The sequence below is a fragment of the Stereum hirsutum genome (assembly GCF_000264905.1).
Source record: "Stereum hirsutum FP-91666 SS1 unplaced genomic scaffold STEHIscaffold_2, whole genome shotgun sequence".
Classification (NCBI taxonomy): domain Eukaryota; kingdom Fungi; phylum Basidiomycota; class Agaricomycetes; order Russulales; family Stereaceae; genus Stereum; species Stereum hirsutum.
Genome location: NW_006763132.1, coordinates 1,689,512 through 1,707,869, shown reverse-complemented (window position 1 = coordinate 1,707,869; position 18,358 = coordinate 1,689,512). Strand labels below are relative to the sequence as shown.

The 18,358-nt window shown below is 51.8% G+C and overlaps 4 protein-coding genes across 4 annotated transcripts; 1 reads left to right on the top strand and 3 right to left on the bottom strand.

Moving 5' to 3' along the window:
* Positions 1-3,417: 3,417 nt before the first annotated feature.
* STEHIDRAFT_152761 (uncharacterized protein) lies at positions 3,418-6,834 on the bottom strand (the record flags this gene model as incomplete). The annotated part of the gene is made up of 9 exons (XM_007299830.1): positions 3,418-3,621; positions 6,133-6,148; positions 6,210-6,224; positions 6,278-6,405; positions 6,458-6,468; positions 6,525-6,576; positions 6,629-6,672; positions 6,731-6,770; positions 6,823-6,834. 9 exons carry the CDS (start codon positions 6,832-6,834, stop codon positions 3,418-3,420), a joined length of 522 nt encoding a protein of 173 aa, XP_007299892.1.
* A 584-nt stretch (positions 6,835-7,418) lies between these two features.
* Positions 7,419-8,012, bottom strand: STEHIDRAFT_152760 (uncharacterized protein; the record flags this gene model as incomplete). Its single annotated transcript, XM_007299828.1, has 3 exons — positions 7,419-7,732; positions 7,802-7,847; positions 7,920-8,012. 3 exons carry the CDS (start codon positions 8,010-8,012, stop codon positions 7,419-7,421), a joined length of 453 nt encoding a protein of 150 aa, XP_007299890.1.
* Positions 8,013-9,452: 1,440 nt separating this feature from the next.
* Positions 9,453-11,778, bottom strand: STEHIDRAFT_136928 (uncharacterized protein). The gene is made up of 7 exons (XM_007299827.1): positions 11,262-11,778; positions 11,180-11,188; positions 11,028-11,114; positions 10,844-10,954; positions 10,263-10,781; positions 9,886-10,190; positions 9,453-9,804 (listed from the first exon to the last, which is right to left on the bottom strand). The coding sequence occupies exons 1-7, from the start codon at positions 11,394-11,396 to the stop codon at positions 9,534-9,536; spliced, it is 1,437 nt and encodes a 478-aa protein (XP_007299889.1). The 5' UTR covers positions 11,397-11,778; the 3' UTR covers positions 9,453-9,533.
* A 202-nt stretch (positions 11,779-11,980) lies between these two features.
* STEHIDRAFT_118252 (PIN domain-like protein) lies at positions 11,981-16,777 on the top strand. The gene is made up of 9 exons (XM_007299826.1): positions 11,981-12,100; positions 12,157-12,367; positions 12,433-12,533; positions 12,591-13,370; positions 13,421-15,008; positions 15,084-15,509; positions 15,574-15,627; positions 15,697-15,779; positions 15,849-16,777. The coding sequence occupies exons 1-9, from the start codon at positions 12,048-12,050 to the stop codon at positions 16,603-16,605; spliced, it is 4,053 nt and encodes a 1,350-aa protein (XP_007299888.1). The 5' UTR covers positions 11,981-12,047; the 3' UTR covers positions 16,606-16,777.
* Positions 16,778-18,358: the final 1,581 nt, after the last annotated feature.

Below are 18,358 nucleotides of genomic sequence, written 5' to 3'. Positions count from 1 at the left end.
CAATGAGTTCAGGTTAGACTTGAACAAGTCAAGCCGACCTTGCTTTCCATCTTGAGTACCGATGAACGTTCCTCCGACACAGATTGGGACTCGCACCACATCAGTGCCTCTTTCTCCCACTCCTCCTAGTGGGTAGGTTCTCAGCTCATGTCTCAATGATTGAAGGCGCTCAACTTGACATTGCGAGGAGGCCCTCGTCCATCATCATCCATTTGCACAACTGTTCTGTGTCCCATAGTGTAAAATGTACAGCTCCCATTTTATGATGAAACATTTTCTGCACTTCTTTATCTACCCTTAGACTGACGCAAATGTCAGTGTCGAGGCTTTGGTCCACACTCTTTGACTATGTGGCTCATGGTGCCACACTGTGACTCACCGTGACTGTTTGGATAAGACAAACAACTTTCCGCGCGCACAGAAAAACACCGCCTCGGGTTTCATATGCAAACGACTGTAAAGTGTTCTCAGCCCGTTGTAACTTACATAGCAATGCCAGCATCGGATTGGCATTCCAGTGAGTGCTAAGCCAGGTTGAGCTGTTCGCCGTGACATTTAAATTCCAGGAGGACACGAGCATCTGAATCCCTGCTCCTTTCCGCGCACGATCACAAGATTGGTACGTATGCCAGGGGCCATATGTACTAAGGCTTCTCCCTGCCATTTTGACAAACACTGTCATGTCGATGTGTTCAAGTTATTGAAGGGTGGGTTGTCTATGGACAGGGCGCGAAACGGTCACAGATATTTGCCTTTCGAGAATTCCTCGTCGCAACGGAGCAGAAAACCGAGGGTCTAAACGATTTATAATCAAATGCTCTTCAAGATCATGAGTACTTGTGGTACAGGAGATGAGGAGGCTCGGTCAAAAGAGGTTCTTCATGAGATAGTAAGTAGGGTGGTCTCTGAAATGCATTCACCGGACATACGATTAAATAACGATGTCTTGCTATGTTACTTGTACGTATCACTTAGATTCACGCTCGGTTTTGGTGCACGCATACATACGCCCATTTGAAGAACCCTTTTCGTCACATCGGCTACTAGCTAGTACTGAGGCAGTGACCGACATTCAAATTGTGTGTTCGTTATATTGAATTACATTGATTCTGCTTGATGCTAACCGAGCTCGAACGGGACTCCCAGGTGGAGAAGACAACATCGTAAATTATTGTAAAAAGGAACTGCCACGGTAACCGTGTCGGTTCTTGGCGGATTCAGAGTCATCTTCCCCCACTGTCAAAATGTAAGCCACGTCGGAGACTTTCGTTTAAGTATTCAGCCTCACACGCATTCTAATTTAAACCGTGAATCAAATAATGTCTACATACTCTACTGATGCACGCATATTTCTGGCTATGGCTATGGCTGTCAACGATATGCCAGTGCATATGTTTCTGAATCTACGAAACTAGTACTTACTCCGACAATCGCTCACCTTACCCAGTTCCAGACCTGTCGGCCGGCATCCGAGTCGTGGCTTCACTTCCGGAAATCGAAATCGATTTTGTAGTATGTACAGACTCCGAGGTTCCTATGTAGGAAACATCGGAGGCCCTGTATTATAAGTATATCCAGAACAGACAACAGTGGGAGGACGGCGGTTTCGATGAGGCGGAGGAAGGATGAGAGAGCCTAGAGGAGGATGAAGGGATAAGTAGCAGAAAATAGACATAGACTAGGATTAAATAACTTTCCGGAACAGCACCACGAGCTTAGTCCCTGTCGTAAGTGATATTAATTCTGCAGCCCACTCTCTCTTCCAATCGCATTGCCCTTTATTATTAATATTATACTTCCGTACTCGTTCTTTTTGGTTTATAGATTTACGATGATGGTATTACTTATACAGACCACGGCAAGAAGGGGACTCGTATGATAATGATGCCGATCAATGTCTAAGCTTCCACATCAACGCTTTCGTTGTACATAGGTGTCAAGATTGTTCATAGCAGCAGCGTGCAGCTTTTCGTAAGAGTGTTTGTTCTGCGCTATATAGAACTGTTTTGTAGAGCGAGAGCGCTCGGTAATACGTAGCCGTTCCATCCTACTAGTATTACTGTAATACATGCTTCGCCACGAGTCGACGAATGTAGATCAAGCGATCTCAAAATCACTCTCGAGGTCGCAGTCCGAGTCCATCGCGTGCAGAGATCAAAGCTCAAGAAACACAGCGAGATCAGTCTGAGCTCAGATGCTCGAGATTCAGATTGTGGAGCCTTGGGGCTTCAGCCGACTCGAAGAAAGAACAATCCAGAGAGTGAGGCTAGCGTACCAGTCACGCAGCCTGAGAGTCAAACCAGACCCCAGAGTCAGAAACCGGAGACAACGAGTGAGCGAATAGAGAGTCTGCCATGTTTTCCCTTGAATGCACGAACTGAAGCTCAGATCTATTACTAAGGGAACTGGATGTTGCATACCAGAAGAGAAATGCGGTCACGGTATGGTGGTGGCCCGTGGTGGTGGCGGTTTCCAGTCAAAGCGAAAGCAACCGGAAGGAAGGAAGGAAGGAAGGCGATAAGATAAGTCAGATCGGTACGAGCGTCTGTTGGTTTCCTCCAGGGGATCGGACTCCGGGGTACTAAAGCCCCTAGACCACGGCAAGGTCGACGCTCTACCAGGGGAGGGACTCAAGCTGAAGACTTGAGACAAGCATAGAGAAATGGAGATGAGAGCGAGAGCGTAAAGAGGAAAGCGAGAGCGAAGAGAGGAAAGCGAGAGAGAAGAGAGGAAAGCGAGAACGAAGAGAGGAAAGCGAGAGCGAAAAGAGGAAAGCGAGAGCGAAAACAACAACCCCACTGACGTACCTGTAGAAAAATAAAACTACACGAGATGCGTCAGAAAGGACATGAGAATCGAAGTGCTGATGACCCACTTACCTGTTAGTAGCGTCTGTTGGCTTCCCTCGGAGGATCGGACTCCGAGGTACTGAGCCCCTGGACCACGACAAGGTCGACGCTATCCCAGGGGACCGGTCTTGAAGCTCGTTGGAGCTCGGTGTCGATGTCGTGCTTGATCTCGCTCGTGAGCCTGTCGATGTCGATGTTGTGCTTGAGCCCGGTCGTGAGCGATGTCGACGTCGCCTAGCTCCAGCAAGACCAGCCCAAGCCCAGCAGCCTAGAAATGAAGCCCACGAAACCCAGCAGACAAAGAGACCAAGCAGACGAAGAGAGACAGCAGACCCAAAGAAACCACAGACCTAGAGACCCAGCTCGAGATGCCCCAGAGACAGCCCCGCCTAGTATTGATGTCGTACTTACTTGATTGGAGTCGTCGGCCGGACTCATCGTCGTGCTTGATTGTTGTGATCGGAGCGTCGGTCGTCTTGAGCTTACCGCAATGCTGAACCTGAAATAAAACTGCGCAGAATGAATCAGAAAAAGATGTGGATCAAAAAAGCGCGAGCCCACTCACCTGTTAGTAGCGTCTGTTGGCTTCCCTCAGAGGATCGGACTCCGAGGTACTGAGCCCCTGGACCACGACAAGGTCGACGCTATCCCAGGGGACCGGTCTTGAAGCTCGTTGGAGCTCGGTGTCGAAGTCGTGCTTGATCTCGCTCGTGAGGTCGATGTCGATGTCGATGTCGACTAGCCGCAGCAAGTCCAGCCCAAGCCCAGGTACCTAGAGACCAAGCCCGCGAGGCCCAGAAGACGAAGACAGCCGCCAGACACAGCCCAAGGTGCCCCAGGATCCAGCAGACTGAGAGACCTAGCAGACCCATAAACCCAACCCAAGATGCCCCAGAAGCCCAGCTCAAGAGACCCCAGACCGCCGCCCGGTGTTGACGTCGTGCTTGATTGGAGTCGTCGACCGGACCCGTCGTCGTGCCCGAGTGTTGAACATCAGGGCGTCGATCGTCTTGAGCTTACCGCTACGCACCGCCCTGAAATAAAACTGCATAAAACGTCAGTCAAAGATATAGGTGAACGAGATTGGGCGAAGAACTCACCGGTCGACATACCTACCACACGAGCGTCTGTTGGCTTCCCTCCGAAGAGATACTAGAGCCCCTGGACCACGACAAGGTCGACACTCTACCAGGGGACCGGTCTTGAAGCTCTTGGGGCCCGGTGTCGAGGTTATGTCGAAGGCGCTGCTGTTGAAGGCAGGTCGACGCCGTTCTCTCACGTTCACACGTTCACACAGCTATAGAACAACTGAGGGGAAGTCAGCGTAGTCACTAGTATATTCGCAACGAAAGGGAATACTCACATATCAGTACACGTTCCTCGCGGGCATCTATCGGTTTCGCGCGCGTCGGACACCAGTCCTGTAAGAGAATTCAGACGAAATCAGTGACACAGTGATAAAGAAGAAGCCTACCTTCTGAGCGACTGTTAGCTTCCCTCGGAAGAGGTACTGAGCCCCCTGACCACGGCAAGGTCGACGCTCATCCAAGGGGAAGGACGATGCTGCTTTCGCAAGCAGAGCGCCGCTGTGAAACGGACCTACCTTTACTCACACCTGGAAAGAGACCTACCTCGACAAAAACCTACCTTGACCAAACCTTGACTCACACTCACACTGACTCACCTATGAAAAAAACTAAACACAAAACGTCAATAAAATATCTAGACGAACGAAAGCGAGAGGGACTCACCCGGACCACCTCCGCACGCCTGTAAGAGAATCTAAAACGAATCGGTGACATAATAAAAGGAAAGAGACGCACCTTGTGAGCGTCTGTTAGCTTCCCTCCGAAGAGGTACTAAGCCCCTTGACCGCGACAAGGTCAACGCTCTGCCAAGGGGGTCTTGAGTATTTTGAGGTGAATCGTATCCTGACATGTTGAGAGGATGTTAAGGCCGGCGAGGACGTTGCTGTTGAAGACAGAGCGTTGGTCTCACTTACTCACACTCACATACCTACAGGAAAAATCAAATCCAGCACGTTAGTAAAACATCTCCGCGAACGAAAGAGTGTGTAGAAGACTCACTACAACGGCACTCGAGTCCTATAAGACAATCTATCATAAATCAGCGATATAATATACAGAAAAACACGCACCTTTCGAGCATCTGTTGGCTTCCCTCAGAGGAGGTACTGAGCCCCTGGACCACGACAAGGTCGACGCTATCCCAGGGGACCGGTCTTGAAGCTCGTTGGAGCTCGGTGTCGATGTCGTGCTTGAGCTCGGTCGTGAGATGTCGAAGTCGTGCTTGAGCCCGCCGCGTCGTGGGCGATGTTGATGTCGCGCTTGGGCTCGGGCGTGAGGTCGATGTCGATTTCGCCTAGCGCTAGCAAGACCAGCCCAAGCCAAGAAACCTAGAGACCTAGAGCGCAAGCCCACGAGACCCAGCAGCGTAGAGATTAAGCCCACAAGACCTAGTAAACAAAGAGGCCAAGCAGACGAACAGACTCAGCAGACGAAAAGACTCAGTAGACAAAGAGAACCAATACACCTAGAGACCCAGCCCAAGACGCCCCAGCCCAAGATGACCCAGAGACCACCGCACGTTCATGTCGTGCTTGATTGGAGTCGTCGACCGGACCCGTAGTCATGCCCGAGTGTTGGACCTCAGGGCGTCGATCGTTTTGAGCTTACTGGCACGTATTGGCCTGAAATAAAACTGAACAGAACGGGTCAGGAAAAAAATGTAGATCAAAGCGCGAGCCCACTCATCTGTTAGTAAGCGTCTGTTGGCTTCCCTCAGAGGATCGAACTCCGAGGTACTAGAGCCCCTGGACCACGACAAGGTCGACGCTATCCCAGGGGACCGGTCTTGAAGCTCGTTGGAGCGCGGTGCCGAGGTTGTGTACTAGAAGGCACTACTGTTGAAGGCAGGTCGACGCCGTTCTGTCACATTCACACAGTCACACAGCTGCAGCAAAACTGAGGAGGAAGTTAATGTGGTCATGAGTATGCGCGCATTGAAATGGAAGACTCGCTGATTAATACATATTCCTCGTGGAAATCTTGAGGTTCCTGTCGAACGCCACTGCTCTAAGAGAATCTAAAGAAATCAGCGACATAGAACGAGGAGAGACCTACCTTTCGAGCGTCTGTTAGCTTTCTCCGAGGAGGTACTGAGCCCCCTGACCACGACAAGGTCGACGCTCTACCAAGGGGAAGGACGATGCTGCTTTCGCGAGCAGAGCGCCGCACGTACCTTTACTCACACTCACACTCACGCACCTTTTACAAAACCTAAACACAATACATCAGTAAAACAAATCTACGCGAACGAGACAAAGTAACGGAGACTCACCACAACCTGACACGCCTATAAAAAAATCTAAAAAATATCAGTGTAATAATATAAAGAAAGAGACGTACCTTGTGAGCGTCTGTTGGCTTCCCTCCGAAGAGGTACTGAGCCCCTTGACCACGACAAGGTCGACACTCTGCCAAGGGGACCGGTCTTGAATCTCTTGGGGCCCGGTGTCGAGGTTGCGTCGAGGGCGCTGCTGTTGAGGCAGGTCGATGCCAATCTCTTACATTCACACAATCACACACCTGTAGGAAAACTGAAGAAGACGTCAGCGTGGTCACCAGGATAGGTGTATCGAAAGAAAAAACTCACAGATCAATACGTGTTCCCCGCGGACATGCATGAGTTTCGTGTCGAAAAACTCCTGTAAGAGGCGCTAGAGAAAATCAGTGACACGGGATAGAAAGGAAACGCACCTTGCGAGCGTCTGTTGGCTTCCCCCCGAAGAGGTACTGAGCCCCTGGACCACGACAAGGTCGACGCTCTCCCAGGGGGACTTACCTTGAATTCAGACAGACACGCAAGACAAGGGAGGAATGGGTGGGCGGTGGATGTTGCCTAAGATGAGACCGAGACCAAGACCAGGACCAAGCTCTTACATATGACGCACCGTGGAGAACATCAAGATCACACAATATATTATCTACGACTATACTTACCTTAAGATCACGCAATATATCTAGACCTAGACCTTAGACCACGTGAGACCTTAACTTATTTACGAGTCGATGATAGAGGAGGAAGGAGAAGAAGGGAGGGAGAGGATAGCGAACTTGAAGTCGCCTAAGCCCGAGTGTATCCCAGCCGAGTGTAGCCCAAGTGGAGAGACAACGTACCTATATAGTATGAGGGAGGAAGGGAGCATAAGTAGCGATGAGTTGATCAGACGGAAGGAGGAAGGGAAGGTAGAAGTCGCCTGAGCTGAGAGGTGTCGCCATAGATGAGGGACTACTTACGAACTAAGAGACAAAGTGAGACGAGGTGGAAGGTGAAAGGGAAGGAAGGAAGAATATAGTACGAAAGAGTCGAGGCGAAGGTCGATGACGAAGGGTGTGTGTGCAGTGGAGAGACTAACGACGAAGAAAAGAGGAAGAAAGGATAAGGAAAGAAACAAAGGAGGGTCGCCTAAGCTCTAGAGTGTCGCCCAAGTAGAGTGTCGCCAGAGATCACACAGGTTAGTGAGTAAGAGGGCGAGGGTAGGTGTGGTTAGGGATGGGTGAGGATGGGTAAGGGTGGACGAGGGTGGGTGAGGGTTTGTGAGTGTAGGTAAAGGTCGATGAGGATAGGCGAAGGTCGGTGAGGATGGGTGATGGTAGACGAAGGTGGATCAAGGTAGGTAAGGTCGATGGTGGAAGAGGGTAGAGAGCGATGGGGGACGATAGACGACGATAAGAGAAGATAAGCGAGGTGGGGGACGAAGAAAAGATGGAACGATGAAACGACCAAGCCAATATATACTAACTCGCGAACGACCATCCCAAAAAGGAAACGCACCTGATCGCTCGATAAAGACATTGTACCTGATCGTCGAAAAAAAGATAGGCGAGTCAGCGCTGATGATGGCGATGACAGAGAGGATGGGTGCGCACCTGCAAGTGGGGAGGGTCGTCGACGACGGCGACGACGGCGATGATGCTGAAGATGGGGACAAGGAGGGTGGTCAGCAACGATGACGATGACGATAATGACAGAGAAAAGGGGGCGCACCTGAGAAGGGGGAGTGTCGGCGATGTTGTCGTCGATGAGGTTGGCGACGATGTTGGCGACGACAACGCTGACGTGGCAAAGAGCGAGAGGCATCAGCGACGAGCGAAGGGTACGACGACGACGACGAGCAAGGGAGGACTCACCAATATCGGAGACATCGTCGTGGGCATCGTCGAGGACAGCGAGCTCGCTGGGGAGTGCGGAGGGAAAAGAGGGAAGAAAAAATGTGGGGGGATGCAAGTGGTCAAGAGTCAACCAATGCCTGCCCCCCAGTTCTGTGCGGAGGGGCCTCTTATATACCTTTCCAGAGTCCGGAAATAAAAACAAGACACCGGAAATAAGAACCGGAAAAACAAAAGCCTTAGAAACGAACAGTAGCCGGCCGCCTCGAGGCAGGCGGTATCGCATTTCGTCGCCTTCTAGTGATTGGGAGGCTGAACAGGGCGTCCCAATTCGGCCTCTGGTGTGAATAAACGCAAAAAGAAGCGCGCAGCGGGATCGTGTGGGCTTGTGTCAGAAAAGTCTAGATGGTGCGAGGTGGAGCACGGGATACGGAATGGAAGCTTCAAGATCAAATTAAATGGATTATATATACCCGCAGCGGAGCGATGCGGGTACAGAATAACGCACAGGAAAAGGCAAGTTCAAGAGGGTGTCCGAATCGGGAAAACAAAGGGATTTCCAGTCACGCGGCTCGCACTAGGCCCAGAGCCACTCCACAGCCTCCAGCCCGTCGCACGTCGAGTATAGATAAGTAGTCCCACCGGCATAGAAAAGATAATATCTAGGGGAGACGCACAAATATGCATAGGGGAGCGTCCAGTGGCTTGCCCGTGGCACAGAGAAGTTGAACATAATAATCGGCGAGCGTCGGAAATCATGTTCAGCCGGATCGATGGATTTGCCGCCGGCATCGCGTGGAAACCATGCGAGCGATGTGTCCAATTGCCAATAGCTATTTACATCACTTGTGGCGTAACGGTGTGGCGCCCTCTAGGATGTCTCGTCTTGTTGAGAGAGGGAGAAAAGAGAGAGTAGCAGAGGAAAAAGGACGGGAGGGGGATGAATGCATGGCTTGAGCGCATCCGTGAGAGTGGACCTTGGGGTTGCGAGGCGATGAGAACGAAATGTAAAAGTGAGAATTTCAATAGAATTTTCATTTTGAAGGGGAATGTGTAGGCCGGCTGTGATCATTGGCTGATCACGCTCCTTTGGCCTGCGTCTGGCACTTACCGAGGGTTCGTAGCGAAGTACTCATTACTTGAAAATTGAAGTTTGCGAACTCCAAAGTAGCCGATTTGAAGCTCACAGAACCTCTCCTGCAGATAACATCTATTCCGACTTCTCGATTCACTGTTCTCGGCTTTGTCTTGAATTGCCGCGACTTCGAGCCTCTGGAACAGAACATCTTGACATTGACAGTTCCGTAAGCCGTTTATCCATGCAGTCGAACACGAGCCGCTGACCGTGACAATACATACAGCCCGAACCTGATCATTTCCCAGACCGAAAGAAAGAAAATAAACAGAACAACCAAAGGCTGGCAAGCCTTGTCTCACGAATATGCCATAGCCTAGCACTTCACATAACCACCACCAACAATATATCAACGCATCATACATCACCCATCGCCTTCTCCTTCTCTTGAGCTGGCACCAAACCCCTCAAAGACCTCCTAAATCCTCCATACCGCTCATACCTCTCCCCACCACCTCCGGACGCCAGCACAGGACTCATAGGCGGAGACATTAACCCTCCAAAGCCTGTGAAGTTGGGGCTTTGGAGATTTAGACGTGTAGTCAATGAGAGGCCGGAGTTGGAATTGGGTACTGAGGAGATTAGGCCGGTTTTGTCTGGCTCGGAGGCGTCGGGGAGAGTAGCGAGACTAGGGTTTCAATGCATACGGAAGTGAGTGAGTGAGTGGGGCATCTGAGATAGCGAGAGATACCTATTGCCGAATACTTACATGCTTTCTAAAGTGGGGACTAAGAGGAACCCATCCGTAAACGCATTGTACTCCGTCACCTCATCCAATACGTGTCGCGTGTCGTCGCTGTCCAACGCACGAAGATAGATGGAATCGGGACCTTCGAGATCGATGATCGTGCGGCGGACGACGGCGATAAGTCTTTGTGTTCGGGTGAGTGAGTCTGGTGTGGAGGTGGAGGTGGATGGGGATGGGGACGTGAGAGAGGGGGAGAGCCAGGGTGGGAGGTGCGCAGTGCGCCAGAGCGGGCGTGTGACGATGGATTGCCAGTCGGTTATACACACCTAACCCCAAAAACAAAACCATTTCAGAATCCTGATCAGAGTGTTTGTAAGAGAGGAAGCCAACGAGCTCACGATTTCATTCTCTTCATCCACCCACAAACTCCTCAATCCCACCTCATGCAAATCCAACGTAAACACCCCATCCCCCTCCTTTCCCTCCTCCCCATCTCCATCCCCGTTCAACCCCCCACACCGACCAATCAGCTCCAAAATCAACCCCACGGCTCTCTCAACCCTCAACACCCCCTCCTCCAACTCCCTCAAATATCCATCTGATGCGGATTGTGTGAACAGGGCGCGGGCGGAGTCGAGTTCGCGTTGCGCGCAGGCGTGGAAGTAGGCTCGTGCGGTAGGGAAGGGGCCCCGGGAGAGAGAGGGGAGGGAGGAGCGGGAGGGGGTGTGGAAGGAGGGGAGGGTGAGGGGGCCGAGGGGCGGGGATGTGGCGGTGGCGGAGGAGAGGAGGAGGCTGCCGATTGAAGGAAAGGTATGATGCGATAGTTCGACCATGTAGGTGGTCAGCTGGGCGACGAGGGTATCTTGTGTGCTTGGCGCGAGGTCGTCGAAGATCGTGTCTAGTTTGATTCCGGGGGGCTTTGGACGCAATTGGGTGAGTATTAGTAGGCGATAGACGGATTACTGGTGGGTATGAGTACCTTCTGCACGAACAGAAAACAACCGAGTGGATGCGACGGATCGAGCGAGTACGAGAAGACTGTCGGGACTGGGATGGACGTGTTTTCGCGGACGTATTTCAGGGTTGCGATCTGGTATGTATGGTATGTCGGATGGTTAGCTCTGGAGTCGAGTCGAGTCGAGTTTATATTGTGAGAGAAAAACCTCAGATTCGATGATGACGGGCGGCATATTCGCGTTCAAGATACGCGCGATGACCGTCCCTCCATCTCTTAGCGCCACCGAGAACGTCTGAACTCCAATCGTTTAATACCGTAAACGAAAGACACGAAAGAGAAAGAGGAGAAACAACATGCCCTGCTCAGCTCATCTATGAGAGACGAAGTAGGGTATCGTCGGCCAAAGTCTTTACGATATCGAGCGTGAAGATATATTAAGCTCACTCTTCCCAGCTATATCGACCGACTTGATCTCAGTCCCGACACGTTCTGCGACGGTCCGTCCGAGTAATTCGAGGTCGACGTCTGAGGTGGAGAGATTGGGGACTACGACGGGCGGAGAGAGGAATGACATGGATTATGAGAGTATGGGTGAGGATGTTTGGATGGTGGTGTGCTGGATGTGCAGGGCGACTCTAGACGGGGACTTGTGGGGCCAGCAGATCTCAGGCGATACACGTGTTCTCCGCAATTATGACATGCTAGAAATCGTAGATGCGGATAGCATAGGCAAGGAGTAAAAGTGATCTTCAACCAGGTGAGTTTGAAAAATATCCAGCAGTAGTCATGGCAGGCATTCGGAGAACCACCATGACTGGAGGCGACTTGATTCTTGAACCACCTTTGCTGCCAGTGAGATCTTCCCAGTATAAAAAGATCTCCGACGACAGCACTAGCCCGAGTCTTATTTCGCCAGTAATGAAAGCAAGCATAAATCCAGACGCACTATCGCAAGCCAAAGAGGATCGAGAGATGTATATTCTCGTCAATAGTTGGTGATGGAATGTGACAAAAAGAAAGACTAGAAACGTGCCACCTCGAAGTGCCGAACGCCACAGCTCCCACGCTCGCGCCACACGTGCCCGGACGCGACGCGCTCATTTGACATTTCGCGTCTGAGTCAGCAGCTCTTATTGACCTCCTGCGACCGTACGAAACGCGCTCTTGTCTATGTCCCACTGGCATCTCCTTCTTGCTCTGAGCGGGGGTGCTCGAATAACTCAGAATGGGTGTCAAATCTCTGTGGGACCTTCTTTCGCCTGTTGGCAGGCCTGTCTTGTGCGTCGTACTGCTCCTGGTCACGGTTCTTGTACTGACTTACAATATGTATGCAGGCTTGAGACGATGGAAGGCAAGGCCATGGCCATCGATTCGAGTATTTGGATATACCAGTTTCAAGCTACTATGCGCGATAAAGAAGGTCGTGCGCTCGTCAATGCACACCTTGTTGGGTTTCTCAGGCGGATATGCAAGCTTCTGTTCTACGGCATCAAGCCTGTGTTCGTGTTCGATGGAGGAGCACCGGCGTTGAAGAGGGCGACCATAGTGCGTTGTCTCTGAGCTTTGAGCACGAAGCTACCCATGAACCTCGAAACTGATGTGGTTGATAGTCTGAGCGAAAGAAGAAAAAGAGCGGAGCGGCGGCGAGTCATGTCAAGATCGCAGAACGTCTGCTAGCAGCTCAGATGCGCCGCGAAGCCCTCAATCATACGTATGTACCTTCTAAACATGAATTTTTGTCTGTGATGCCCATATCAAGCCGTTGCAGGGTCGGGAGCTCGTCGAAGGGCAAGGGAAAGGCCGCTGGTCCCGTCACTATAGACGAGAACACCGTGTTCCTCGAGGACATCGACAGTTCGCTACCCAAGACCCCCGCTCGAAAGGAAGAAGTCCCGAACACTCTCCCTTCGTCCTCATCGACTAAGAAGAAGAACCGATGGCACGACCACGACCCATACCGTCTTCCCGACGTCGACCTTGACGCCCGCGTTTCGTCCGCCACACGCTCCTCCGCTCCGGATCCTCGTCTCGCCACGGAGGAAGAACTCCGTGATTTCATCGAAGAGATGCGGCCTGAAGACTTCGACGTCTCTTCGCCCGCCTTTCGCGAGCTTCCGACCGAAGTGCAGTACGAGATCATCGGCGACTTGAGGTTAAAGTCACGGCAGACGTCGTATAAAAGGCTGCAGAATATGTTGAAGAAGTCGAGGACGGCATTGGATTTTAGTAAGGAGCAGATCAAGAACTTGAAGCAGCGGAACTCGTTGACGCAGCAGTTGCTTGTCACGACGGATACCATCGGACAGGCGCATGTGTCTATACCGATACGAGTGGCGAGCGAGAGAAATAGGGAGTATGTCTTGATCAAGAACGAAGGGAAAGAAGGCGGTTGGGTGTTGGGGATTAGGGAGGAAGGGAGTTCGAGGGCGAAGCCGATTGAAATCGACCAGGAAGATGTGAAAGCTAGGGCGAGAGAGAACGGGACCGAAAACATGGGTGGCGCAGTCGAGGATGAGGACAGCGATATGGACATGGAGGAAGTCGAGATGTATGTTTTTGCACTTCGTCTTTGGGGATCATACTCAACGGCAATGACAGCCCTCAAGCAGCCCCCATGGACCCTGACCTCCGGGAATATCGACGGGGAATGGCTTTGGCCTCTATATCTCGTCGTTCTAGTTCACATACCCATGCTAAACTCCCATCCTTTCGAAAGTCGCCGTCGAAATCTAAAAACCCTCCCAAGAAGAAACAAAGAATCGAGTCGCGGCCGCGACCGCTTTTTGAACCTGAAGACGACGAACTTCCACGCGTCTCACTTGGTGCAGGAGATGAAGACGAAGATGCCACGTTTGATGAAGACCCCGAGCTCCTCGCGGCGATGCAGGAATCTATGGAAGTTGAGGAGGAAGCAGCTCTTCGACGGGCTCTCGAGGCTTCCAGAATGTCAATTGGGAACGCTGATTCTCGTTCTATGGACGCCACGTCTACCACTGACAGCGTTGAACTACCCGACGATCTCAACACAACGGTCTCTTCGGATGTCGACGAGGACCTGTATGTTCCAGGACGTCTCGAGACGGCGCTCGCCATTGCCGGTGCAGGACCGACACCGCAACGCTTATCATCGGTGTCCACACCTAGACGATCATCTACCTTGGGCAGCATGATCCCTGAGTCGTCTATGTTCGGAAAACCTACACTGTTACTTTCGACCAGAAACAAGACGCCAACGAAGCCTGTAAACTTGCCAACCATGGGGCCTTCGCGCTCTCCAGATCTGCGGAGGACATCTCCCTCTGCGACAGTCGTAGAAGATGCACCCTTTGTATTGGAGGATTCGGACGACGATCTCTACATGGAGGAAGTTTATGTCCCAGCACCCACGCATATGACCGCTGGATTATCCATCGAACCTCAAATGCCAGATTCTATTCGAAGATCACATTCACCACTTCCACCTCCAGTTGTTATGGATGATTCAGACGAAGACATGGAAGAGATTGTTCCCAGTGTGCCTTTGCCTGCGCAGATCCCAGCTGATGACATCGTCTCTCCGCAAGTGGCGCCCCTAACTGAACTTATCGACTCAACCGCCCCATCTACGGCTCCTTCTCGTATACGCTTCGCTTCTCCTCCTCTGGTGGAAGCAGGGGATAATCCATCAGATTCACCGCTGGTACCAGAGCATGAGGAGGACCTGTACGAAGATACTGTCCTGAACGCACCGTCTACCCCCATTCGTACCATGTCTTCGACCCAACTAGGAGTGTCGAGCCAAAGTGGCACCGGTTCTACACTTCTACCACCTACACCGTCCGCATCGATTTCGAAACCCGCAGAAGAACCTGATGAATCCGACGAAGCTTTGACGGACTGGTCTCGCTCTCCTTCGCCCGTCTCGCATCAAGCATCCCATCTTGACGTAAATGCCAACGGGAACGGGAATGAGCCAGTTCCCTCGAGCGCAACCCACACGAAGGAAGACAATTGGGATGCGGCGCAAGAGATGGATCCACATGCTGAGGAGGGCGAGTTTGCCCGGTTCATCTCGCAGGTGAAGGGAAAGGATCTGGATAGCGTGAGGAGGGAGATCGACGAGGAGATTAAGGGGCTGAACCAGCAGAGGAAGGCGGCGATGAGGGACTCGGAAGATGTGACGCAGCATATGATCTCTCAAATCATGGTTGGTTTTCTTTTGCACTCTCACACGTCTCTTCCACTAAGGCAAAGAAGGCTGATTGACGCATTTGGCCGGCAGATCATGCTCCGTCTGTTTGGCATTCCGTATATCACCGCGCCCATGGAAGCCGAAGCCCAGTGTGCCACACTCGTCCAGCTCGGCCTCGTCGAGGGTATCATCACTGACGATTCCGACGTCTTTCTCTTCGGCGGCCTGCGCGTCTTTAAGAATATGTTCAATCAGTCTAAAACCGTAGAATGTTTTTTGCTGTCCGACCTCGCGCGCGAGCTTGGACTGGAGCGGAATAAGCTCGTGCAGTTGGCATATCTGCTAGGGAGTGATTATACGGAGGGTTTGCCAGGGGTGGGACCGGTGGTGGCGATGGAGCTGTTGAAGGAGTTTCACGGGGATGATGCGTTGAGTGATTTCAGAGAATGGTGGGTGAAGGTGCAGAGTGGCAGAGATAGGCCGGAGGAGAGCAAGAGCAAGTTCAAGAAGAGATTTGTAAGTTCTCCCTTTCGTTTCAGGACTGAGATGTAGTGTTGACTATGGGCGGCCGAATTCATAGAAGAAGCGGTTCAAAGATCTGTACCTTCCAGACGACTGGCCCAATGCTGCCGTGGTATGTCTTTCCGCCCTTATTGATGTTTATCCTCTATTCAGGCTGACGGTACGGTGATTGGCCTCACAGAAAGAGGCATATTATCACCCGACCGTCGACGACTCTGAAGAACCCTTCAAATGGGGTCTTCCAGACCTCGACGGTCTCCGCAGGCACGTCTCCCCGTTCTCACTCGTTTGTTCTCGTTCTCGCTGATCTCATGACCTGCGTGGCCACAATAGTCTCTTCCAAGACGAACTCGGTTGGTCATCTTCTAAAGTCGAAGAACTCCTCCTGCCCATCATCCAGAAAATGAACAAGCGAGGTCAAGTCCAAGCTCTCAACCGACAAGGCAACCTCAACGAGTTCTTCGACGTTTCTGGTGGGATGGGCAGCGCTGCGCCTAGGAAGAAACAGGCGTATACGAGTAAGAGGTTACAACAGGTCGTGAGCGATTTCAGGAAGGCGCAGAAGCAGAATGCGGGAGAGAATAAAGAAAGTGATTCAGGATCGGAGTCGGGGGCTCAAAGTGATGGTGGAGATGAGAAGGATGGTGGGAAGAAGACGAACTCGAAGGGAAAGGGAAAAAACAGACAGAAAGCTGGTGGGAGTGCCACCAATGGCGATACCAGAGGAGGTGGAAGGGGACGGGGCAAAGGCAGAGGTGGCGCTGCCGCGAGAGGCCGCGGGAGAGGGAGAGGTGCCGCCACATCCACCGCCAATGGATCTACAAGAAAACGCAAACGGGCTGCTAGTGCATCATCAAGTAACGACGACGGAGACGACCCGGATTACGAAGGCGATGCGGGCTCCAGAGGGGCAGGATCTGCGAGCGGATCGAAGGGTGCTGGTGGTTCAGAAGACGTGACGACACCTTCGAAACCCAGACCAAGGCCACGGCCGGTGAGGAAGGCGGCGGAGAAGGCGAATGTGAGTGTGACGCGTACCGACGGGGCTGAGGATGGTGCGGGTTCGGGTGGAGCTGCTGATAGCGCATAGTACCAGTGCCGTGATGGCTTCGGGTTTGGCGGGATGCGCAGGACCTTGAGACGAACGTTCGTAAGGGCTCGAGACAGGTGTATCTTAGTCACGAATATTATTGCTGTATTTTTATCCTCATAATGATGCATACGTCCTCCTGTATACGCTCACATATAAAAGCTGCAGGCTGTATTCGTAGATGTGATACGGTTACACTTCATGCGCCTAAGTGAGTGATGTTGTATCAGATCTTTCACCGCACAAATATGGACCCACTTGGATCGATCACTCAAGCGGTGTAAGATGTGCTCCGGACCTGAATAAACCTGTCTTTCCGTCGCCTCGTTCCAATCGAAACGAACCTCCCCACGGTCAAGACCGTACCGACAACTTGCTCCGGCCTGCATATCGTTCCAGAACCACATCAGTCGCAGGATGAAGTTCACAAAAAGTTCACGTCCGAGCCGGGAATTAGAAGACGGGTCGCATGCGCGAGAACAGGAACGAGCAACTCAATCCGTCTATTCAGCCAAGCAGTCGGAGGATGGAGTTTCCTGGTGGATGAACGAGTCGGGCTAGTACTCTGATGGGAAGGGCTGGGACGGGGACGCGAACCGTCTTGTGATTGGTTGCTGCGGGAGGCACGCACGGATGAGATCCTGCCCGTGCTAACGAGAGCTGAGTATTAATGAGAGTTGGAATGTGGATGCAATGAAGAAATTCTGTGGAATATGTGGCTTGATGGACCTGCAAGGGAAGGCTATTACAGGGGCGGTATCACACTGACACCTTCAGCGACACAATTACGAACCTGAGAATCTCATCGAATGTGTACCGCGTCATACGCCATACTTCGCGGTGGTTTCTTGCGTTGCGTTGTCATGTCTACGCGACGGAAGAGCGTTGGCTGACGCGCGACGTCTGATCCAATGCCATTTACAAAGTGACACGCTCGTATACGCGCTCGAGAGGTTCCTGTGGGAAGCTTGACGCGTGACGTAGTGGCGGATGATGTTTTACAAACAGATAAAAACGATTGGACAGATCTAGAAGGACGACGTTCGAACTTCGACGTGAAGCTGAGTTGGAATACGTTCACATCTTCGAACAAGTCTACTCTCGAAACAGGCTCCAGTGATGATCAGAGGCCAAACTTTGTGTGCTATACCATAGAACGACCCATGACCTCAACAGAATGGACAAAAATCAGTAGTCTGCCAGATTAAGAAGGCTCAAAAAGAAGGGTTTGAGTTCGACATACCCAGGGTAAACTTTCAGTATTGTCTGTAGATGGTCAGGGGCTTGGAAAATGAAGCGCGCAGAGGCGCAAGGCGCTTGACACACATCTGACAAGGATTCCAAGGTGACAGTATCTGAACTTCGAGGTCGCGTATCAGTTCAGAGTGTCAATACTTCCGGGGGCCAGCGACGGCGACGTTCGGAAGCCGTTAACCAGAGAACTTTCCGAGGCAGAGAACGATGTTGTCAGAGGACCGATAAGACGGAAGATTGGGCTCTGAGGCCATATGATACTATGATGTTGAATCCCCGCGATGTGAGATATTCTGGTAACATTCAGCTAAGGAGTGGATTTGGTCGGCCTTAGAGGGATGGCGAGGGGTATCTGGGGTCGCTCGAGATGACGCTGTAGGCCCAGACAATTCACAATCAAACGCTTGCGCGTATGCACTGACAAAGTGGGATTTGGTCAAGGTACACCAGTTACTCCTCATCTTCGTCATTCTTTTCTGGATTTGCCTGGGGCGGTGGC

Excerpts from the sequence above, each read along its gene's own strand:
- STEHIDRAFT_136928 (XM_007299827.1), bottom strand. The coding sequence starts at position 11,396 with ATGTCATTCCTCTCTCCGCCCGTCGTAGTCCCCAATCTCTCCACCTCA. Across the intron at positions 10,191-10,262 it reads TGGATGAAGAGAATGAAATC|GTGTGTATAACCGACTGGCA; the intron begins GTGAGCTCGTTG and ends TTTTGGGGTTAG. Across the intron at positions 9,805-9,885 it reads GTCCCCACTTTAGAAAGCAT|TCTCGCTACTCTCCCCGACG; the intron begins GTAAGTATTCGG and ends TTGAAACCCTAG.
- STEHIDRAFT_118252 (XM_007299826.1), top strand. The coding sequence starts at position 12,048 with ATGGGTGTCAAATCTCTGTGGGACCTTCTTTCGCCTGTTGGCAGGCCT. Across the intron at positions 13,371-13,420 it reads GACATGGAGGAAGTCGAGAT|CCCTCAAGCAGCCCCCATGG; the intron begins GTATGTTTTTGC and ends CGGCAATGACAG. Across the intron at positions 15,628-15,696 it reads ACTGGCCCAATGCTGCCGTG|AAAGAGGCATATTATCACCC; the intron begins GTATGTCTTTCC and ends TTGGCCTCACAG.